The following is a 24,544-nucleotide window of genomic DNA, read 5'->3' on the forward strand; positions in this document are numbered from 1 at the left end:
ATTATTTTAACAAATATATCATAATGAAAGAAATATTTTAGAAGTATAGCATTTACAAATTTCATTTTTCTCTACATTTTATCTTAATAAAACTTTTTATGAATTATAAATATTTATTCTCTTGTAAATAAGGTCTGAGGTTAAAGGTCACGTACTTTGTTAAGCGCTATAGCTTTCACAAAAACAAATTTAGTTTCCCAGAATCAAAGCAGTGTAATGAGTTTCCTTTATTTAGCCCAGAAAAGGATCACAAGCTCAAAACCACCTAAGAAGGAATTTTCTTATGTTCGAGAAGAATAATTCTGATGGAAATTAGGGGAAGCACTGAAAAATGAAAAAGTATTTAAAATCCTTGTTTGGCATGATTGGTAACTCAACTAAGCATGCTAGGTAAAGTTTAGGAATGGATTACACAAAACGTCAATCGTGCCAATCAGCAACAAGCACAGAATTTGTTAATGCACGCATCGACATGCTCATCAGACGTAGGCCAGGTCACGTCAACACACAGATCTGACATCGTCGATATGGACAAAGGCATGGCGAAGATCAGTAAATGCACTTTCTCATGATGTTACTAATGTTAGAGAAGCAAATGCGGAATATTTGTTGTGACCTCAGATGACTTGACTGCTGGGTGAGTCACTGGACAACTAAAGTTCAACAAAAATCGCGGTCTTGAAAATTTCGAGAAGATTCCTACAGGCCTAGGCCTACTTTTATCCACCATGTTCAGTCATGGAGGTAGAATCACATGATTCTACCTCCATGGTTCAGTTCACCACCGATGATCATCATGGGACATGATGGACCATGGGCAGATTCATTTATTCATTTCCACAGTGTCCACAAATAAAAACATGTACATAATATCTACACAAATGGTTCGACATGAGAGTGAAGACTGAGGGGGGCCCTAAAGAACTAAGCTTGGGAATGAATATGGGTCCCTTGTACATACAATTGTCCCCCCCCCCACTTATTCGACTGGGGGACCTGGAATGTGTTGCAGAAACTCCCCAAGTTCCCAGAACTACAAAATTGCATCTGACACAAAAAACAAAAAAAAGTAGGAATGAAACTCATACAAGCGTCGACTTATCAAAATTCGTTCCACCTTCCATTCAATCGAATATTCATTTGTACCGAATCCCCACAAAAGTAGAAACAAATACATGCATATGCGGTACATGATTTTACGGAAAGTAAAGAAACAATGGAAGGATTCAGAAGGAAAGGTATTTTTTGGCCTCACAATTGGGCATGTGTTCAGCTCCTTAAAGATTACTCGTTGTACCTTACAATAAATAATTGAAGCGATATCGAGGAAGCACTGCGAATGTGATGGTAACTTGGCCATCCTCTCCTGCTCTGTGTCTTAGTTAACCACTCAAGTAGGCCCCTACTGTCTACAGAGTTGGAAGGCGCATGCGGGTAAAAATACTCTCCTGGTGTACAACGTATATCAAGGTACATGTAAGATTTTATTTGAAAAAGATACCATTCTGGCTATTCTTGAAGATGGCATGCTTGTGAATAAGTAAAAAATAAACTTTTCTGGTGTATATTCATATATGTACATGTACTACCTCCTTGTTTTTTGCAGATACCTATGTGAATGTGGCTTCATATTCCAATGGAAACCTTCCATATCTGATTTTTTTTGTCACTGAAGACTAGAAAGGCATTCCTACAGACTTTTGATGAGTATCTCAATGGTCGCCCACATGCCAAATGCCACCATGAGTGATAATCTGCCGCTGAACTTTGAGCAGGTTCTGCCGTTTCTGGTCGTGGCCGGCCTGATCCTTCTGCTCAACCTGGTCTTCTGTTGCTACCTTCTGAGGTGAGCTGGAACAAAGATAACTTTGTCGTAGCTCTTGAATTTGAACAGTCTGTATATTGGAGAAGTAAGGGTTGGCGTTCACTTTGCGAAACTACTGATGTGTCATTTGGTTTTCAAGGGACCAGCTCCATAGAGTAAGCAAGGAAAACCTCTAGACCGTTCTTAAGTTTACTGGTTCGCATAAGAGAAAGAGCATGGTGAGGTGTGTGATGCTTCACTCAGTTCAGCAGCTGAATAAGACTGGACACTTTACAGCACAACTTTGCTGGAAATGTTTAGTGTTGGTTCTCATGGTGTTTATCATGGTGTTCTCTTGTGATTTGGTTATCACAAGGCCTAGAGCTCTTGAAAAAGAGTTGGTTCTCATATTGTAGTGGTATGGAATTTGGTCATTAAAAGCCTGTACATACATGTAGCTCCCCATTGAAGTTCCCATTGACTTGGGTTTGTTGGGTATATGGCCACACAGATGTTGCTGTCTTTATGTGAAGTGGTTATTTTCACTTTGCAAAAGCACATCCTATTGTACATGTACAAACCTTACCATCTTGCCAGGGAGCGTATACATACAATGTACAGCGTCTTTCTTTTTCAGCTATCCTCATTGAGGGTGTAATCATGCTCCAAGTATAGCGTCTGCCCTTGGAATGGTCCCAACTATAGCTCTACAGTTGGGCCAGCTCAGCTATTGAGTGCTGTGTGCGATAACATGTGCCAACATTATTTTGTTTTTGCCGGCGGAATCTGGCTTTTACATGTGTTACAGATGACATGCCATGTTAATTGGCATACGTACGTATAATTTGACTAAATTCTGTTGGGTGTGAGCCACAGAAACTCATAGAACATTGAAAAAGTTCCTATCTCTACTCCCCAGGACGACCAGAGCACACTGGTTGAAACGTCAAGTACACACTCAACGGTTCTGATCAGAACTATACCTCTTCCAAAAGAGATCTATTGTATCCACATGGTGTTACCGCAAGCCCTCTCTTTAAGTTTTCTATCGAAACTTGCTGACTTTATTTTGGCCAGCCCAACAACAGCACTACAGTTGAGACTGTCCCAACTATACTTTGGAGTAATGCCATAGGTGGGCATAACATTGCTAAATTGTGTATCTTATCCCATTACATAACACCTTTTATATATTGTTTGTTTTTTAAAGGCTGAAAAGATCTGGAAGGGTTGACACTGGATTTAAGACAGTAAGTTGTTTGTCATACACGTATGCTCAAAGACTTCATTCACACAGCTCAAATGCAATGGTATGAATCTCATTGTTTAGTCCACAAGTCTGTCACAAACTAAAATCACAGGCTGTAGTTACAAGCAACGCTTGGAGCAAAACTTGTGACAAACTTTGAGGACTTCTGATGAACTACACTACATTACTTATTGTCTGAGGTGCCTCAGCATCACTGTAGAAAGTCTTGTATGTAATGCCCAGGGTTTTGCAACAAATCTTACTGCAGATGTGAAATTTTTCCTACAGTGTGACGGTTGTTAAAATTTGGACCATAATGCTAAACGATGTCATGAGCCTAATTTTAAAATGGCTGAAGATTTAAATGGCTTTGCCTCTACTCAGTTACCTTGTTTTTGTTTTGTCAGGTGAGTTACACAAAGAAGAAGATTGGTGCCAAATTTGATGTAAGCATCTAGCATTTTAGTCTCAACTTTCACTCACATGGGGATTATTACTTTACAAAGCATGCTGGTTTTGGTTGAGTAAGTAGAATCGTGGCATGGTTCTCCTTTCTATGCAAGACTTTGTGGGGCATTGAGTAAGTGGCTTGAGGCAAAATGCAAGGGCACATTGTATGCTGGAATGCTCATTGGCATCATAGCAATAATTTCATGCATAAGTAATAAATGGGATTCTGTTCTGAACTTGCAATCATACTGCACATGTTAATTTCGAACCCAGGCCATTTTTTTTGCCGCTGCAGAATACCAGAAATCTTTGAAATATGTAAGGCAGCCAAAACGATTCTCTGTGGTAGCATAGAAAGAAAGATACATGAAAGAAAGATGGACCAAAGCCCCTCAAAGTAAGGATTCTGCCTTCTTGATCTCAAACTGGAGACAATGCCAAGATTTTGAAAAAGAGAGTAACGTTGAAATATCACAAGACTCCAACTAAATTACTCAACTTGCATCCTGATCATGAGCAATGATATTAATTGAACAGTGGACTCTGGGTTTTTTTCTCTGCCACACAGACGTGCTCGGTCTGTCTAGAGGAATTTGAGGAAGGCACCAAGATAGGTCAGTGTGCCTGCCAGCACGTCTTCCACGTTGTGTAAGTACCAACACTAAGCCCAAGGTTGACCAGCAAATTGACCTATCTTCATTTGCGAGTTAGCCACACCCCTTAGACATTTTGGAACATGAACATCACACGTGCTTGTTATGCGCTACTAGTAGCGCACAACAGTACATCACACCCATACTCTCAAAGTGTTTGCCACACATACGACCACATCTGCAGTAGAGGGATTTCACATTAGCGCCGTCTGCGCATATCTGCATCGAAACTGAGGCTCTCTGTGTTGAACTTTGTCGCGCGCTCCTGCAGAGTCTACACAGTACATGGAGTATCTGGTTCGTAAGTGTGACGCCACTTCAGTTTAAACCATGCCCACTGCACAAGATACACGACCATCGCAGGTGCGTTAGTGCGCGGTCAATTGTCGTTATTTTTTCTTTTGATTTTACGTGTTGAGTCATCCTGAAAGAATCTTCCACAAAAATTTGCAGCCTGAAAAGTCGGAATTTCACATACCTTTATGTATTTTGTGTCTTGACTCTTTACTTTCAAATGTCTGATCGTATTAAGAATTGAAGCTGACACATACAGCCTCGTTTTCAAACGCTTAAGTGCGCAGATCGACGCTAAAAACGTCGTATTGGGATCCCTCTGTTGTGTCTTATTTCGGAGACAACTTTTTCACCATGTGCTCAATACCGAATTCTACCAAACACCTTAAGCTATTCGGAGAAACTTGCTCATTTAAATGAAGTAACAACAATTCTACCTTGAAGAGTTGCTTCATCCTGCTCACAGAGCTTTTTTTCATGTCCAATTTTCTTAACTTTCCCACTTACAGATGTATCTCCAAGTGGTTGAGATTGCGCAATACTTGTCCCATATGCAATGCCATCTTGAGAGCAGACGTGACGGAGCGCACAAGTTTACGTGTCAACGCCACGCCACCGCAGCCAGCAAGCAGCACACTGTAACATGCACGGCTGACGCACAGGAGCCTGGTTGGCAGCACATTACTTATTTCCAACGGAATATGTTAACGGTATGTGTTGTTTGAGAAACGCAGGTCCCAAAGGTCACAAAATGTGTAATTCACGTACGTGCCAGTGTTTGATGGCAGGGGACTGCAAACCTGATCAACTTGAATCACTGATGCTTCATCCATTCAACACTAGATGTCTTGATCTCGTACCACTGAATCAACTGAAGATGTGATTGCCCAGCTAAAAACAATGGAAGAGGCTCATGTACATGCCTCATCACCTGCATGTATTGCAGGCTGGGCTTCACGTCATGGCCCATGGAATTTAATCAAGAGGAGCAGCACTTCGTATTTATACAACGTACATGTAATTAAAGATCTTTGGATGCTGTCATTCTGGTAATGTCGTCGTAGAGGAGTCCAGCATAAGCCCCTACAAAACCGTCACAAGTCATTCAGTCTGAAGCAAAGCCCAAGCTATTCAAATGAACAGGGACGAAAGCATTCCTTTGTTATTATTCGCCCTGTTCCCTGTGACTGGTTTGGTGAAAGCCTTTGTCCCTTGACTTGTGAACAGGGTTGTGAAGGGACTTGTGATGGACTCCGCTACTGTGTCTGGTAAGGATTTTTTTCCCGCCAGTGCTACTCGGATGTGCAGTCCAGATTTCAGACACAAATCAAGTGCAAATCACAAGAGGTTTTTTTTGTGCAGGAATATGTACATTTTAAAATTGGTTTTTCCTTGTCATGGCTGTACTAATGCCTAGCTTCTATATTGTAACAATCAGTCAGCATGCAAGATGTTGAGATGCAGACAGTTGATGACATCATACGACTAAAAAATTTGAATAAAATGGCATCCAAAACTCAGAAAATGTTTTGAGAGAAGAGCCTTTTTGAGGCGACTCTAACATTCTGATGATGAACTGGTTTTTCAAATTGGTGTTTTTCATATAGTCAGGTGGGTTTTCTGGTCTCTGTTTTGGGGGGTTCTTTTGACATTTTGGGTCATTGCATCGTCAAAAGGAAAAATTAGGCAGACACGACAGCATGCATGTTTTTTAGGGCCCACTCTGACAACTTAAAGCAGATGGCAAATTAACTTAATTTACATCAGCCGCAGTAAAAACAAAATTCATGGAACTGCACATCATCTGGGTCTAGACTTCAGTAGGCAGGTAGTAGTGGGTTCGACTCTCATCCATGCAAGCTTGGGAATTGTTTTTTTCTTTTGAAGAACTCTCACATAGCTCCGGGAAGATAGTGTTTGCAGAAAATTGCATCTGTAAAGGGCAGAACACTGCATGCTTATGGAATTTTGAGTTGAATGCAGTTCGTCACCCTTTCCACAAAGTGGCATACTGCATGTTGCTAATGTAGACCAAAAGTAGTTTGTCAAAACCGCAGCCAACCGTCATTTACCAACTGACAGGTTGAGTTGCAGTTCTCAGACTACCCTCGAAGGGGAATGATTTGTGCTGAATATTCATGATTGCTGTCCTGCGAGAAACTGTTGAGATTTTTTTTTCCAAGAGGTCTTACTCTTGTTTTCTAAATTGATGTAAATCAAATGTCTTCCATTCTAAATATATCTCATGTAAATATTTAATTTTTTGATAGGTTTCAGACGAATATAAACAGTCACTCTTTATGCACATATATGTAAATGTATATATGGAGAAAATTTATTCATTTACTATTGATTTTTGGAAAATTCTAGTTGTATTGAATTTTCCAGTAGTCTGGTAGTGTGAAGGAGTATGAGATTACATATATAATGGGAAAGTGTAATTTTGGAACCTCGACTTGAGCAGAGAAGCCGATATTTGAGAGGCAATTAGAATCTGTTCTGTGTCACCTAAATGGATATTCATTTGCATTCCTCCGATGGCCTATTGAAATTGTCTTGTGCATAAGTCTAGCCCTATGTTAAAGTTGGAATCGTATTCACGTACACTGGAACATGTATGTAGTTCTGCGCAACCCATCTTAACAGTGATTTTTTTTTCTGTTAAAGGTCCACAAGCTATGTTTATCCTGTTAAGTTATAAGGTAGCGTAGTCAGTTTTTTTGTTTTGGGATGTTTCCCACAATTTTAGGGTGTAAAGTACACCTTCCATATTTGGCACAGAGAGACCTGCTGTGGCCATAACCTGTGTCTAGGGGATCATTTCTTTTGTCTGAACATTCGGGGCGAATTTATTGTGGAGACCAAAAATGTGTCCACACATAGAAGTTTACCCTGTAATAACTATCATTGAACATGTGTGTAGTCCCGTCAACTGCGGCGCCAGATCATGTGTCCTTTCTACACAAGGCCATGCTAGTTGATCTGTTTGTAAGACGTGTACTAGGAGTGCAGCATGATTGAAAATTGCCACAAACTGAAGAGACAGGTGTCCTGTTCCCAATCAGGTTTGTTTGTTAGTGAGGCCTGTTGATTTTACTTTTATGTTAATCCATTGTTTTGGGATTTGGCATCAGCCTTGCCAGTTTTGTATTGGCGTATAAAATGTCAGTTCTATATTGCAATCAGTAATGATGTTGAATCTGTTTGCTTGCTTTTTCTACCATAAGACTAATACTAATACTGATCTGTGTATAACAGTGATCTATTTCAAACTTACCTTCAGTCATTGGTAGAATTGAGGATAAAAAGTACACGTATAAAGACTGCAGTTACATGTACATGTACGTCAGCAATGCACAATAGCAAAATGTTTATGAATGAGGCAGATAATAAATTACGAAGTTACAGTTATGCCTGCCTGCGTTTCATGAGGGAAGAAGACGAAGAAAGTGGAATGTATGCACATGTGTGTGCAGCAATAGCAAATGTCGATCCAGATAAGGGAAGCAAGCTTCTGATTGAGTTTCTGGACCAGTGGCAGATTCAGCATGCACAAGGAGGGGCCAGACATGTGCAGGAGGGTCACAAATGGAGGTAAAATTAACACCCAGGTAAGCCTTTCTATAAAGAAAGTTTGAGTCTTTACAATTTTCAAGAAGCTGAGAACAAGTGCAAAACAGAAAAGGTCTTTATAAAGGAAAAAAAGAGATTGTTTTCTGTTGCACTAATCCTAATGCTGGGAAAATTGTACTCAACTGTGAACAGTACTTATATAATTTTAAAAACTAATGTTGGTTTTGTGCGGTCCAGATTTTCCTTTTGCATCACCACTAGATACTTGAAGAGCACCTCTAAGGAAAACACGCTTTCTCTGATTTTATCTGTTCAGATAAATATCAATGCATCCAAATCGAATGCAGAATCACTTGTCTTCAGATCTCAACTATGAGTCAGAATCTGCATCGTGCATTCAATTTGGATGCTTCCGTATTATTTGAACAGATAAAATCAGAAAAAAATGCGTTTTCCTTTTAGGTGCTCTTTAAAATGAGGGACAGCTATGTCTGAAAATGCTTGTCAAATAGTGTTTGCTTTAAGATTTGAAACTGTGAAACAGGTGCCTACTAGTTCAGTCACTTAAGGTTTTCTGGTGGCTGCTGAAACTGATTAGTAGGTCAGATAGCTTTCATTTACATGTCGCTGTTCTCTGGTTGAGTGTGTCTCGGTAAAATTAATGATGCAACAAGGTTTTTTTTATATATACTCTTGAGTCACTTGTAAAAAGATTTGTCAATGAAGTCGTTGATTGTTGTGTTTTAAAGTTGGCATAATTTGTACAATATTTTTCTACTGACATGAATATGGAGCATTGGACAACTTGATATAGTTTACCGTAATCTGTAGATATTATGACTGATTTATATTTAGCATGGCTAAGGGGTGTACTGACACTGGTTTTAAAAACCTGCTACTTTGTAAAAGTGTCGTTCGGAGTCGAGGTTATGACTAGACCTCACAAGGTCCTCATTAAGTCTTTACAAATCTGTCACATCATGAGGCAAGCTTAATCAAGGGCCACTAGTTACTTTGTGGTTGGTTGGTGCCATACCTGGCTCATGTGCAGTGAAGTTGAAAATGTGAACGGCCCTAGTCAACTGTTGTCAGGTCATTAGGCCAAAAGGGAGAAAAGGTGACCGCAGGAAGGGTAAAACAGCAAAAATAAAAGTGGAAATGGTCGTCAACTAGTGACATTTTTTTGAGCATTTTTCTTGTGACTGGTCCTCGCTGCACTGTGCTATTAAAAACGGTTTACGGCAACCAATAGGCTGGTCGCAAATAGTTGACTAGCCTAGTCCAACCATCATCAACTAGTGTGCGTTCGAGCATTAGTCAAACTCTGGTCAACTATGGTCCTTGATCGTACTTGCCCATGATAATCTAGTCTCAAGTCAAGGTATAGCTTTGTTCATCCCATGCCTTGTGACCACATTGGGGAATTGTGACTCGTGACTAAATATGGGATGACATCGACTGCACCACCACAAGGGGGATACGTACGTTGCACTCGTAGCAGGTGAAATCATTGATGGCGTGATGGAGCCTGAATATTGATTTCTTTGCACACATCTGTTGGTATCATTGGTAAGAAGTCCATGTAACCCACCCTAATAAAATGAGCCTGAAGTTACCAGAGCTGCCCTTTTGGGGTAAAGGCCTTCAAAAGAATCTTATGCAGTGGAAATCAATGGAAATTTTCAATGGTTTTGACCCACATAATGCCCATTTTCATCAGAATTCCAAATTTAATGACACATCTTTGACAGAGAGCTCGGTTTGCATTTTTTGCATTTCTTTTTTGACAAGTACGTAGTTAATTTCTGAATGGTTTATGGCTCCTAATTTTTCTTTTACATGATCAAGCAAAGCATTATCAGTTACTGATAATATGCATGAAGTTTCAAGATGCATGTGCTGAGTTAAAGCAAGATTTTGCAATATTTCATAAAGTTAAGGGAATTTTAAGTGAGTTTCTTACAGAAAAGAGTTTTGACTTCTTCATTACATTTCTTGTGGAATTACATTTTGCCATGAAGATGTGGCATTTCTTTTTCGAATCATATTAAGCGACTGATATGTGTATCAGTTATCTTGACTGAGTGAAATATTTTGACTGGATTTTTTCCTAGGAGACCAGCAGGTGCCCATTCATGTTAATGCTATATAATAGCTGTAATAATTATAAATGCAAATTGGATATTCTCACTGAATGATTCCTTGAAATAAAATACCCAATATTTTACTGACGACACTCGGTATTCCTGACCATTGTAAATATTTTGACTCCTTGATGGAGAGGTGTGTTGATGGGGAGTTGTGTTGATGGGGAGTTGAGTGCACACTCAGCATTGCCTGTGATGCATGTGGCAGTCGTGGCAGCATTGGCAAGGCTCCGTCCAAATGCTGCCCCCACTGTTTGAACCTACGCGGTGCTGATGGTGCGACTGATGCTGATCATGACAGGCTCCTGATGTGCTCACCTCATGTAGCGGATCACACTGTCCACCAACACCCTCGGAAGGTCTGGAGTGTTTGTTGGAAAATGAATTAAGTTAAGACAATTCAAGAATTCAGGAAAAAGAGATAAAGTCGCCAACTTCTGAAATTAGATTTGTGGCGTGTCTTGCTAGCAACTGGTGTAACAATACCACGGTTCAGCTCAAGCACGTATGGTGAAAAGCAAGTTCACAACCAAAACGATCAAATTAAATGCACCCAGTTTCATTTATAGTTTATTTGATCATGAAAATGAAACGAAATGTTCACTTCTAAGGAGTGCTGAATTCGTGAATGGCCACAGCAAGTAAAACTGGCAAAGATAGTGAAAACTACTGGTAATTTAGCAAGTCATAAAACAGGAAATAAGTTTTAACTTGCAGACCACTTAATGTACAATACCTTACTGCAACACACGTCTCTGTTTTTTTTTTTAATTAAAACTCCACTCAAGGGACAGGAAGCCAGGAATGTACATTCACCTGATATTGCTAGGGAGGTCGGCAGTGAGTTCTGTGTTGGTCACTCTCAGCCACTGCAACTCCTGTTGTTGACGATGTCTGATTGCATTGCAGCAAAGAAGTACAGTACAGTCAGTAAGTTAAGTATCATGCCATTCTATATTCGTGGAATAAACAGCAGATTCAGCTTGGAGTTCAATAAAGGCAACCATGTGTTGGTTGCACAAAAATGGCCCATGCGGGTGATGTAATATCATGCATTACTGCATCAGGACTGTTGATTCATCCAGTGACCCAAGAATGCCGATACCAGCAGATGTAATAAACAATACTTGACCCTTGCCTTAATCTTTGTTGGGGACAATTATATAACTCTTGAATATTGATAACACAAACTATACAAATGTGCGACTACAACTTCTGATCAAGCAAGACCAACTGGTAAAATAATGCTTTGCTGGTTACAGAGGAGACAGCACTGCATGCCTTGCTGGGATTCCTTTGAAAATTTCTTCTATTCAAGGTATTTGGAACTCACATTTTGTTCTGAAGAGCAGCTGACAGATTTTTGGTGCTGGTCTGCAAATTCCGATGCCACTGAGATAACTGGGAACTGACAAGCTCTTCCTGCAAAACAAACGGTTGAGCAAAATCAATGCATTTACTGATGCAACCAAATATTGATTCAGTGTGGAAATATGCAGGATTCTTTCAATATTTTAAGTGCTCACAACAGGCACATTTCTAGATAAAACTTTTTTAAGGGCACATCTTATTTTGTTGGAGGGAGGTACACTCCAATAACCTCTCTATAAGCAGTTTCTGAATATTAACTAACAGATTTTATACAAAAAAAGTTGTATTTGAAAATCTGGCATTTTTCTTATCTTTCTGACAAAAATTAGTGGGCTTTTATAGTAACGTAACATGGATGGATGAAACAATTGCTTTCAGAGGCCATGGCCTCTATCCTATCTTGCCTCAAAGAAAGAAACTCTCCTAATCTATCCTATCCCTTCAAAGTGTCACACAGATCCAGGGAAAAGCCAAAGGTCACCCCTTACAACAAGAGGCAGATTTGGGGGCTTATGAAAATAAAGCGAAGACAAGTTTGGGGGGCTAATTTATTTTTCTCCATTCAGACAGATTGTAAAAAAGCCCCCAAACTTGCAAATGCCATTTTAAAAAAATCCTGAAAGTTTAGTCTCCCCCACCCCCCCGATCAAAAAAGGGCCCTGAAAACAGTTTGTTATACTGACATTTATAACATTGTTGCTTTAAATGATACTTGGGCCTTCAAACATCAATTACTTCAAATGACAAAACTTTTTCTGGACAAAATCAGGCCGTCTCGGATTTCTCCGTCATCGTCTTATCTCACCCTCTTCTTTCTCTCTGCCTCCAGCTCCTCACGGACCCTTTCCGCCTCCTGGCTGGCCCTCTCCTTAGCCAGACGCTCCTCGTGGAGCTGGCAGCTCAGGGCCTGGTAACTGTCCCGCAGCTGGGCGGCGGAGCCTGACAGCGTGCCGTTGGCGTGGCTCAGCGTCTTCAGGTGCAGCTGGTGCTTCTCCAGGCACGCCTTGGTCTGGGGGTTTGACGCAAATTGATGGCGGAATTGCATTGGACAAGTGAATGAATACAATCACAGGGCACAAGAACAAACAATCAGCAGCGCGCTAAATCATGTGTAGCATGTGCAGCTCAGGAACCTAGTATTTGGGTCACTCACAACTAAGCATTTTTTGGATGAAATGTAATCTGCATTGGACAAAAGTCATAGTGAGAGGGACTGTCATTCTAGCAATCTTTTGTTGATCCTTACATTACTTGGATTCCCTGAACCTATTTGTCCAATTTAACAGAATTGAATCAAACTAGTGTTGTTAATCGAGGTGTGTCAAATTGGAATAGTTTAGAGAGATCTCTTCTATAGTCACCCTTTCATTCTGTCTTTCTAAAAATCCTAAAAAACGATTCCTTTTTTTTCTCTTGAGGTGGGGGAGGGCAAAATTTGGAATTTTTGATTAAACCTTTCACAGCTTTTTTAAGGGGTATTGCTAAATACTGTGAATTTATTAAATGTTTGGAGGGGAAATGAAAGAGGCCTAAAATACTGCCTTTCATTATTTTTCCAAAAACATTCCAGGCAGCTATGGACCCTGATGTCCTCCAATCTCTCAATCAGGAAAGATGGTTGAGGAATGTAAAAACGTGTCTGTTGTCAGAGAGATGGGTCCAGTGCACCCATAGGGCTCTATTCAATTACTATAGCTTGTGGAAAGTGAAGCCAGCTAGTCTTCACAAACCTGTGGAAGACTCAAACTTTTGCACGACTTTTGTACAGGTATTTGCATATCTGTGTCTATATGCTAAAATGATGTGTAATCAAAGCTGGATACGCCAGAAAAAAAAATCCAAAATCAGCAAAGGAATGCTCTGCGTGAACGGAAACGCAAATGTGCGACTGGGGAATTTTGCGGAGGTTTTTTAATATCATGCTAATGATATTAAAAAACGCTGTTACATGTTATTCATGCATGTTGTGTACTTGTACTTGTGCAAGCATTTAGAGTAAATTGCACAGAATTCATTCAGTCTCATTTCATTACGTTCTGCAACCATGCACATGACTTCACATTGTCTGAGGTCAGAATCAGACATCGTAGTTTTTCCGTGCTGGGAATGAGGGAGGTATACATGTAGCTCTCTATGGATGTGCCCCCCTCCACTCAATGCACCTGGGTACTCCTATTACAGAAGGGTAATCCTCTGGATGACACCCTCATTCATACTAGTCCTCTCTCTGTATCGTGGATTATCGTTACACACCACAGGTATGACACTGTACTGGTTACGTTCTTTGTCATCTCACAAGCGCGAGTGGAACACGGGCCTTGTGGTGTAGGGAACACTGACGCACATTATTATTCTGTGTTCCACAAGCGCGAGCATGATAACAAATTTATCTTCAAGCAAAATTGACGTACATGTACAGTAAAGATGTTTAAGTGACCTATGTGCGCAAACGTGCTACGTTTGAATTGACAGTAGATTTTGCCGTTGTGTATTTTGCTTTCTGCGTGAAAATAGCGCAATGAGTTAGAATAGCGCATCACATGGGGTTTGACATATGTTTGTTGCCATGGATCGACCAACCAGCATTGAGAATTCAAGTTTGCCTGAAAATAAGTGTATATGTTTGAATGTATGAAAGGAAATAAATAAACAAAAAAACACACAAACAAACTAAAAACCTCGCTCAAGTGGTCGATCAGCTGCTGCTTCTGCCTCTTCCACTGCTCCCCCTTGGCTTCCAGCCTTTGCTGGGCCTCCTTCAGCTCCTGCTGCAGCTCAGCCCGGTCCTGGATGGACTGCTCCAGTGCGCCGTGCAGGCGCCGCACCTCGCCGGCCTGGCTGCGGTTTTCCACCTGCAGGTCCTGCAGGGAGGCAGCCAGCTGGTGCAGGTCCCTAGCGTGGGACAGGAGCTCAGCATCCAGCTGGGTGCGATTGCTGCCAAATGTGGGGGGGGGGAATGTCTACATTCAAAGAACCCATTTACCTGTGCCTGCAAGTCTTCAAGTATTTTTAGCCTGTTTACAGTGAGTCTGTTTTTAAAGATTAACCCCCATAACCGTAATGCTGATGAAAGCATGTGTAAGGGCCAACCAATTTTTAGAGCTTCTTATCACAAAAAAGTATTTGCTAAACTAAAACAAATACCAGTAGGGTACAAAATGTAACAATAGTTAATGCAAAAATGCCAAGGTTCGTGCATCATGTCTGGCTTTTGTAACTCCTAAGCTGATTTTTGTGCTTGAATATCTGCTAATGTTTGTAATGTTTTCACTCGGCAGCTCTGACAACTTTGGCCATAATTTCACAGCACTGTAACTTACAAAATCAGCTTACAGTCTGTAAGCTGATTTTGTGCTCATCTTGCCTTCGTCTGTTTCACAGAGACAATTATGCAGAAGGCATAGCCAAAGCCTGCTGAACCCTGGAGGAAACAGTCGCTGAACTCTCTGTCTGTGTGAAAGTGTTCTTACATCCAAGCCATCAAATATTGCTTCAGCAGCATTATTTTCTGCTAGAGTAAATGCAACTTTGGTGTTCAGTGTTCAACAGTGCCATGAAATGGGGCCCTGGACAGGATGCAAGGTTACAAAACCCATTGCCACAAAACTGCCTCAGTGTATTTTGCAGTGTGGCCAAACAAATCAATGGCAAGACACCAGTGCCACGTATGCTATAAGTGAGATTTAGAATTCTCCCCTGATGGGCTCAGGCTGAAGACGAGCCGTACTTTCTCTCTTGATTCAGCTCCTCAATCAAGGTGTCCTTCTCTCTCCTAGCCTCTTCTGCTCTCTTCTTGGCATTTTCGCGAACAGCTTCCTGCCGCACCGCCTCCTGTTGCAGGCTCTTCTGCAGCCTGGCTTTCTCTTGCTGGGCAAGGGTCAGCTGGACGATGAGCTGGTGAATCTTCTCCTTGGACTCAAAGGTGACAGCGTCGAGTTTGTCCTGGAGTTGTTGGGAGTCAGTGCCTTCCTGGGTGGTATGTGTCAGAGCCTCTTCCAGTTCTGAAGGGAAGCATTTGTCAAAGAGCAGTCAGATTGACGGCTGAATTGGAGTTTGGGAAAATGGCATAATACCAGCAGTGAGTAAGACAACAACCGACAACAGCCAACCTTTCTGTTTCCTGTCCAACTGCAACTTCAATTCCTTAGACAGCTGCTTATGTTCCTGGTCATGGGCCATGAGATTCTGATACTCCTGTGTCAGTGTGGTCAGCTGACTGAAGAGATGAGCTTCTAGCTGGACCGAAGTCAAGCGCTGTTCCTGAGACAATAATGCACACCCAAATCAATACCAAATGACGCGACTTGTCAGTGTGGATTTTTTTAAAGATCAGTCATGACATGATCCACTTAGTTTATCAGAATGCCCAACAAAAGTGTCATTTTCCCCATTCTGACGAAAAGTGCGTGCATGATCCATGCCACATGCTCACAAACCAGTGAGGATATGCAGCACATCCCTTACACTGGAGCTCTCAAGACAATCACACAAGTAATAGCTGGGGCCATAAGTACACATGCACAAAATGCCAACTTTTCGACCACCATCCTTCCCTGTATGCATGGCTATGGACCAGTGGCATGATGGAAAAAAAACGTGTTGCAGCAGGTATAAAAGGTGAGAAAGCACCTAATGTCAGCCCCCAAAACCTGTACTTCATGGACAGCCCCTACTGTTCCTGTAAAGAGTAGATCATGTTTGTACAATGTGTTTCATTCTGGCTACCTTCATCTGAGCAGCCATCTCCTCTTTCCCCCTCTCCAGCTCAGCGATCCTCTCCTCCATCTCGCGACGCACCCTCCTGGCACTCTCGCACTCCTCTAAGAGGGCGCTGCTCCCTAGAGCACCCCCCGGTGACATCAGGGCCACCGACCGCTTATAGTGGAAGCTGCTGGGTGGCCGGCTATCCTCCGTGGAAGAAGAGGATGAGGAATACTGGGTGTCGGTGTTGGGCAGGGCCAGGTTCACTGGTTTGCTGATGGGCGGTTGGACAGTGCCATCCTTTCTGACCTGCTGATGTGAAACCGATACAGTGATAATGCAATTGGTTCCTAAAGGCTCTAAACCTCTCATGTTTTTGCTGAAAGCAAGACTTCTCTCTCTACTTTCTGCAGAACAGTTCAGTGAACAGCAAGTTTTGTGTGGCAGTGTAAATTTACAGCAAAGCCGGGGACTGGGCAAAGCCTTTGCTGAAAAGACTATAACTGTGGATTGACGTCCACTTAACCAACCCAACCAAACATAGCTTTTTTCTGGGTCCATGGCTGTTTTTTATTTTTTAACTCCAGGTAATGCTTCACATCAGGCACAATGTTGAATTTTCAAAAATTTAAAAATATGGAAATGCTGTGGCTCTATCTTTAAAACATTAATTGTCATGTACATGAACATGTCCCCCCCAATTTAAAAAAAAAAACACCTCAGTCACATTACCTCCTAGATTGAAAAAGAAAAAGCAAAAACCAATTGCTCTAAAATAGCATGTTCCTTCTGTGATGCTACAAACTGCTATTAGGCCTTTACCTCTTGTGCAGTCAGTGAGCTCCGTATATCGTCTGGTGTTTTTGGCCGGGGTTCTGTTTTGGCAAGGCCTGCAGCTACCTGAGCTGCCTCGGACTCTGTGAAGAGTAAAAGCCACTGTTACAAGGGTGACTTGGGTTCAAGCATACACTGATTCAGGTTCCCTCTTGAAACAAATGTAAAGGGCCACAGTGACGCTGGTACCACAGTGACATCGTTGTACCAATGATGTCACTGCGAGGTCACTGCAGTACCGGATTGTCAGCCTTACAAATTACAAGTCAAATAAAAGATAAGTGAAACTGAAGAGAGTCCGTCCGATTATCCCTAAATCTAAGACAGAAGATTTTGCAAATTTCCAGTAAATCAACAAACACTATTAAACTGGAAATGATAACATTCAGAATCATAAAATTTAAGGCAGACCTTGGTTTTGGGAAATGGCATCTTCCACATGTTTCAGTTTGTGCTCCAGCTCAGCCTTAAGACGTTCAAGTGTCTCACTGCCCTTGACAGCACTACACAAACAAAATAATCCCACTTAAGTTTTAATCAACAAATCTCACTGAATTCCCTATTCGGCTAAAATTAACTCTACCATGGAGTGGGGATCATAATTTGGAACAAGATTATTCTTCCAAGAAAAACACATCACAATTGTGAGGCTGAATTAACAGCAGCCAATTCCGAGCCAACGCACAATCTATTTCTATAGGCCTTTAACTGTGGTTTCCACAGCAAATCGCTGTACTTGCTGCACAAGGGGACTGGTAAAAAAGGACACTGTATAAACACAAGTATAGGTGTAATCTCATTTGCTACCTGTAAGGCGGCAGGTCAAGTTGTAGATTCTGGGCCTCTAACTGGTCTTCGATCACTACCTACATGTGTAATTGGACACCAGAAATAGAGTGTGTATTGCAACTGAAACAGGATCTATTAGACAGTGACCGACATACAGCTTCCATTCAAGCATACATAAGAACTTAAAACAAGTAAATTGGCAATGGCATCCTCTGTCAGGGAAAAAAAACCTGTTGACCATCTCTGTATTTGTACACAAATTTGTTCGAGTTTAATACCTAAAGATGTTGGAAAGTTTTTGAAATTGGAATGTTCAACAACCGTCAGCCCAAAAGTTTCCAGAACATGTCCGAACTTGGAATGTTCCCACCACAACAGATCCCCCTGGAACAAAATAGGCACATTCCCCAATCCACTCTGAGCAGAGGTACATCCTCATCGGCAAAAAAGAGGCCAACCTGGTAGGAAGGTTATTGAGCCAGCTTATGCATGCACCAGCCAGGCACACTAAAACCTTACATTTTTAAAAGAATTTGGTCGTGCGTGCTTAGTGCATCCTACTTTAAATGCACTTGAATCAGTGTGTGCTACAGGTGGGTTTCCATTAACACTATGAATTTCAACACTGTTAATTTACAGTGAATTTGCAGTTTACACGGTGAAATTTTTTTCACGGTGACTTCAAGGCCGTTCTCCTGGTGAAAACCCTGTGAAAATGACGCTCTCTGTGATCCCTTTGCAGTCACCGTGAGGCCAAGTGAAAACACCATGAAAATGCAGTTAGCCCATCCAGGCTACCAGGAGTCCTCAGTTCTTATTAACTTTGTGGTTGAAAACGTTGTTAATCCTTGAAACCGTGAAAATGCATAGTCCTTTGCCCAGCTGACCTACCAGTACTTTGCACCATGAAAAGGAAAAATTTCATGGGGAAGTTCATGACGAAACAGCATTTTCATGGTGTTGAAAGTTTACAGTGTAAAGGACCACAACGTTCTCATATAAAATTATGCCCTCTCTTGTTCCCACTCAGAGCAGGTAAGAACAGTTTTCAGTGAGTCTATAGCAACAACGCGCTGTGCTACAAATGAGGCCATGTCTGAATGGAATCAATCTCGATTGTGCCTATGCTTAGCCACTGGCTAGTGGCTGCAGCCACGTCCCACTGACTCACGTGCTACTCCAAGTCACAGCCACTAGATACAGCTACAAGCATGCATGCACATCTGATCCTGGTTCAAATGGCACACATGCACATGTATTCCCATTTAGAGCAAGAAGTGTGCTGCAGGGGAGATGCCCTCAGCACTCCAAGATACGAGGCACCGCATTCAGTGCTTCTGCAAGACGGGATTGGCCTACAAACCTTCTGATGCTGCTGGGGTTTCCTCAGCAGGTCCTGAGCATCGTGCCGGCTCCAGTACAAATAGTTGACAGCCGACTCCAGGAGGGCTGGATCCCTATGACTGTCTAGGCCCTGCCCTCCTCCCTCCTTCTCTAACATCTTCAGGATGTAGCCCAATTCCTTCTTCCTCTGATGTCAGGATTGTGGGGAAGACAATACAAGATATAACCAAACTAAGGGAGCCTTATACCTCTATATATTCGGTTTGTCCAATACCCCGTGGTATTTTGTTAGACACTTTGCTGGGTCATTAAATTGGGCTCACGGCATCATTGTGAATGAAAGCACAAAGGAACTTGATTTAAAATAACAAAAACAAGACGAAGAACAGAATTGAGGAAGGTCACGGGCTGTTATAACCACTCAGCATGATTGGAAAGAGCTGATATACCGAAGATTCCTAAAGAGTATAAGGGAGGAAGTTGGAAATTCTATTGATAGACAAAGAGGAAGGGATGAGCATTTCTTTTGTGGTTCATTTTATAAACACCATCTATTGTACAGAGATTAAGACTGCACTTGCAGTTATTTTATTAAGTGTCAATTATTGATTGACAAAGTATGCCCTGATTTTGCAGTTAGTTAACGAATGATTGGAGTTGTGAATCCTCCAACAATGATTTTGCCAGAAGTTTGCAAGATTTTGTGGCGCTGCTAATTTCCTTCTAACAAAAACTGCAGAAGTTAATTACCATTGAATCCTCCTCTATGGGTACGTCCACCTTATAAGGTTTCCCAAGGCCCACACTCATGTTGAGATTGGCTTCCAGATCGGCGAGCTTGGCTTGGAAAGCACTACCATAGCCAGAGGAAACCGTTGATGGGCTGATGTCACCCAGATTACCCTTCTTGACGTCTCTGTCATCATCGTTCCTGATAAGCATTAAGCCAGGGTCATATACGCTGTCTACCAGGTCATCGGCTGCTTTTGCGTTACCATCTACATTTACCACCATGGAAGGAAGCTGTTGGGGAGTTGGGGTGGTTTTATGGTGACTGTTTATCAATCTCTGAGCTGCTCGCATCTTTTGGATATAGTCGTCCTGACTGCTGTCAGATGACGTTGTCACGTCTGCTGAACGGTCTTGTGCTGATGTGGAGAGATCTTTGGCACTGTCACTACTTGATCTTGAGTCTTTCTTCCCTTTGATACTCCCATGGTAGTGGTTGGAGGACTCATCACAGTAAGTGCCCTCAAAGCTGGCAATGCCCGACTCGGCTTGTTCCTGGGCGAACTCTTCAGCCAGATGCTGGGCCATGTTCTCCAGTGGACCAGGGGCACTCGCAACCCTCCTCCCTGTCTCGGGTCGGTCACCGCTCTTGGCAGCGTAGGACAGAGAGCCAAGAACTGCCAGCCGGACCTTCTCATCGATGGACACGCCGGGGATGGCGTCACTGATCTGCTCGCTCAGGACCCTGTAGCGCTCCTTAACAGCTTTCAGGGCAATCTCTGGCTGGGATTTCATGTCCTCTTCGTCAGCCTGTTTCAGCACCTGCACAGGAGCACTTCCGTGGTGGGTAACATGGACTTGATTGGTGTCACTCCCACGTTGTAGGCTTCGCTTGGATGGAGTTTTGGTTTCACCAGAGATTGCTGGCTTGGCAATGGTTAGAGACTTCTTGCCTGGAGTCACGATGGCAGACAACACTTGTTCTCCACCTTCAACATCCTTATTGTCATCATGCAGGAGCTCAATACTGGATCCAGAGTGTTGAGGAGCCACAACCATCTTTTCATGACACTGTGCCTGCTCGTTGACTCTATCAGACTGAGGACTTGAAGGGGCCTCTTTGTCACCTTTCTGTTTTATTTCCTTGAGCACATCAGGTGGTGTTAACTCAGGTAGTTCTGTGACAAATATGAAATGAAATCTGTGCCGTGGAATTTGATTAAAAATACTGCAAGATTTCAAGCCAAAGAGCCATCCACAGTAAATGCTCTGCTTAAGTTTACACTATGTAAAACGGCACACCATGTTGTGTTGTAATTTGACCTCAGGCTTCATAATTTCTCTTATTTTCAAGGCCATTAGTCCAGGTCCGATGAAAACTCTGCAAAGGATGAGCAGACAACTGAAACACAACAGCACAAACCATTAAGAATGTGCTCTAGATTGTAAATCGAGCAAAATGACGTGGGGAATTTTCCTCAGGAAACCACAAGGGAGGTCTGGTTACTTTCTGACTGCATTTTTTTCTCAAACCTTTTTCAGAGATTTCTGGTCCTCTGGATATCTCCATGTGGTCTGTGGCTTCCACCACAGCATCGTTGGGTTTCTTCTCAACCTCCTTCTCAACTGCTGCCTCATCTACCATCTCTACGGCTGTTGCCTCAATTATTTTGATCCCAACCTCTGACTCACTGCTGCTCTTCTCCTCCGCATTGCGTTTCTCGACATCTTCGCCGCCGTTCTCCTTCTTTTTCTTCTTCATCTTCTTCTTGGTGATCTTGGACGAGAGCCGCCGCTTTGTGGAGGAATCCTCAGAGGAGGCGGTCATGTCCTCCCGACTCCGCCCCTCATCTGAGCTGCTCAGGCAGCTGGTTAGAACCTTGATCCGCCCTAACATGCTGTGGCTAGACCTGCCAAAGAAGCATCCAGATTTACTCCTACTGTACAATTTTGAGGCATGTGCAGCTCCAGGTAAATATAGACAGGCTAGTATTGTACCTTTTGCCCTCTGTTAATCCAGCCCCTCTCTCGTCCTCAATGCTGTTAGCCGACCTGTGAGTGGTGATGTCCCCATTTGACCTGTGTCCTTTGGCCTCTGGACTTACATCCAGGTCAGCCAGACCACTTTCGTATGTCTTGGATGATGAGTTGCACTTGTTGAGGTGGGAAACAAAAGTTGGATTGCTGGACTTGGACTGATGAAGCATTTCACCAGCTGTAACATTTAAAGTGAAAGTCGTGTGTTACTGTCTGTTTGGACTTGTAAGCGTAGCTGCGGGTGACACACCTGTAGGGGACGGTTTTCAGTCAACTGTGAGAGTATTGGGATATGGAGTGGAGACTATGCAGAGTCATGCCCTAGGCCTATCACAGCTGCTAAGATCAACTAAGCTCATACCTGATGCAAGAGTTACTGCATTGACCAGTAAGCCACTCAGCCTTGTTACACTGTCATCTTGTACCACTTCTGTCTCCTGGGTACTAAGGAGCTCTGTGTCAGACTTGCTGGATTCAACAGTTGACAAATCTCCTGCACAAAACATTGTATATCAGGATTCTTTTTAAGATGCTAAATGATCCTACAGTTACTGCGTTTTACTTCTCTAGTGCACTGACAGATTTTTCTCTGGTAGACGGAACATGGCAATTGTGTCCTCAGGCAAGACAGTTTTCTAGAATCGTTTCTCTTAACCAAAGATGGCATGGGTAAAATGCACCTGCTACAGGCAAGTATTGCAATTACATGTATTACTACCATTTCACAATGTTATTTCAATTTCAGCAACAACCTTAACAGTGTATCCCCTATGGAGTACCGAAGTGAATACGTCACATGCACAATTAGTGTGTAAAAGGCATTAGTGCGAGAACCAGTCGTGAACCAACACGCATGCGTACTCCATTCATTTGCACTGCATTTCTGGTTCACAGTGACGTCACACTTCGGTACTCTATAAAAAGTAATGCTTACCTTTTGGCATATGCTCATCATCAATCTCAGTATTAATTGCCTGTTGTGAAATGTTTACATCTGCACGACTATGATGTGGCCTCACATACCCAGAATCTGCATAAGCTGTTTGCTTTCTTGACCTTACAGAAAAATGTACATATCGTCACGATTTTCATGAAGAGACAGAGTGGCCCAAAATCATAATTTTTTCACATTTCTTCTTTTTTGGGCAAAATCAACTAGGCTACATGTATGTATATGCCTACAACTTGGTGTAATCATTTTTTACCAAATCTACTGAAATTAGCCAAATCATGGCAATCTCCCATACGGCAAACATAGCAAAGAGTCATAGTTGTCTTCCATAGGTGTTGCGTTAGCAATAAAAAGCAAAACCATGGGCAAAACTTGTTTTACCTTTTTCACAAAGAGACAAAGGTAACACAAATTTTAGTGTTTTCATGGACAGAAAAAAGAGTTTGTTTACGAATTAAATAAATTTAATTGATTTCTGTAAATATTGTTTTGTAGTTTTGTGTCAGTTAATTTAAGAAAATTTTCAGGAAGTAGCATAATTGGTTAACCAAAAGAAGTACCAGGAAAATAAGTGTTTTAAAAAGAGATCAACTCCACATGTGATTTTCTCAAAAACTACTTTTAACTCCTAGCGAGACTTTTGTCTCTTTATGAAAATGGTGACAATTTGTTTATGTCAATAAAAGCAGATATATGCTTGTATTTAATACAAGCATTACACGGGCATGGCTCAGTAGGCCTATGCTCAGTCTTTAACTTCAACTTCAAGTCACTTTATTAGACCAAAGTTAAACAAGCTGGAAATTAAATTACGGACTCCACAAAGTTTGATCGTTGTCATTCCACATAACAAATGCTAAGCCTTGTAGCTGTAATGCGCACATACCCAACAAAATGGTGCGAGTGTGACCCAACGTTGCTTCCCCTTTCGATACCGGTGGCAGGCCGCGGCCTGTCTGCTGTTGTTAACGACCCGCGTAGATGGACGGCCCTTGCCAACAAAATGGCAGTGTCAACGTCGGTGCCGCTACTGGTGCTGCTTTTGGCTCCTACCGATGCGTTCGGTCTCTTCCGTCCATTTACACCTTTCGTTGTTTCTTGCTGAGCTTCCGGTTTCCTTCCATTCCCACCATCCATCATTTACACCCGGTGGGAACGGGTTAACACTGCCAAATACTCCGGCTAACCTCAGCTTGTCAAGTTTAATTTCCCTACCGTCGAGATCCTGCCTGGAATTTAACTTTTGTTGTTGTTCTGTGACCTTTGACATCTTGGCTGATTCTTCTGACGTCACAAAATGAAAGTAAACTTCTAGCCAATCATAATACTAGATTTCATAAAACTTTGCTCTATGGTGATATGAAGATGTCGCGTGGATCGAACTTAAAACGGAGTCGCATGTGTCTCACGCACGGTTATTGGGGGCTTCCAAAAAAAGACTTTAGTCAAGAAATAATTCAAATAGTCTTTTCCTTTACGATTCCCACACATAGTGATTAAGTGTCCGAAAATGTTCTAGGGCAATGGGATCAAACTTCTCGGATTACTTGCCTTTTCTTAGGAGATCACCGTACAACTTACTTTTTAGATTGACGACACCACATACACACGTACACA

General features: G+C 42.0%; 2 protein-coding genes across 6 annotated transcripts; one reads left to right on the plus strand and one right to left on the minus strand.

Annotated features, from left to right (window-relative positions):
- The first annotated feature begins 184 nt into the window (after positions 1-184).
- LOC110983079 (RING finger protein 24-like) lies at positions 185-10,259 on the plus strand. Of its 4 annotated transcripts, none has more exons than XM_022242005.2 (7): positions 185-637; positions 1,383-1,470; positions 1,676-1,846; positions 3,015-3,054; positions 3,461-3,499; positions 4,072-4,151; positions 4,960-10,259. In XM_022242005.2, the coding sequence occupies exons 3-7, from the start codon at positions 1,704-1,706 to the stop codon at positions 5,090-5,092; spliced, it is 435 nt and encodes a 144-aa protein (XP_022097697.1). In that variant the 5' UTR covers positions 185-637; positions 1,383-1,470; positions 1,676-1,703; the 3' UTR covers positions 5,093-10,259. The 4 variants fall into 4 exon arrangements, with proteins under 4 accessions (XP_022097697.1, XP_022097698.1, XP_022097696.1 ...); XM_022242004.2 differs by having other exon boundaries at positions 188-637; positions 1,607-1,846; XM_022242006.2 differs by lacking the exon at positions 1,383-1,470.
- LOC110983078 (uncharacterized) lies at positions 9,728-24,176 on the minus strand. 2 transcript variants are annotated; one of them, XM_022241999.2, is made up of 18 exons: positions 23,814-24,176; positions 22,910-23,031; positions 22,337-22,468; positions 21,937-22,153; positions 21,472-21,848; positions 19,960-21,116; positions 19,229-19,396; positions 17,884-17,942; positions 17,488-17,579; positions 17,065-17,159; positions 16,267-16,554; positions 15,651-15,801; positions 15,269-15,542; positions 14,220-14,475; positions 12,347-12,550; positions 11,504-11,592; positions 10,987-11,064; positions 9,728-10,531 (listed from the first exon to the last, which is right to left on the minus strand). In XM_022241999.2, the coding sequence occupies exons 1-18, from the start codon at positions 24,065-24,067 to the stop codon at positions 10,351-10,353; spliced, it is 4,194 nt and encodes a 1,397-aa protein (XP_022097691.2). In that variant the 5' UTR covers positions 24,068-24,176; the 3' UTR covers positions 9,728-10,350. The 2 variants fall into 2 exon arrangements, with proteins under 2 accessions (XP_022097691.2, XP_022097693.2); XM_022242001.2 differs by having other exon boundaries at positions 16,267-16,551; positions 23,814-24,175.
- Positions 24,177-24,544: the final 368 nt, after the last annotated feature.

This window comes from Acanthaster planci, linkage group LG13 (assembly GCF_054643075.1).
Source record: "Acanthaster planci isolate LZ-2023a linkage group LG13, COTS_SCS, whole genome shotgun sequence".
Taxonomy (NCBI): Eukaryota; Metazoa; Echinodermata; class Asteroidea; order Valvatida; family Acanthasteridae; genus Acanthaster; species Acanthaster planci.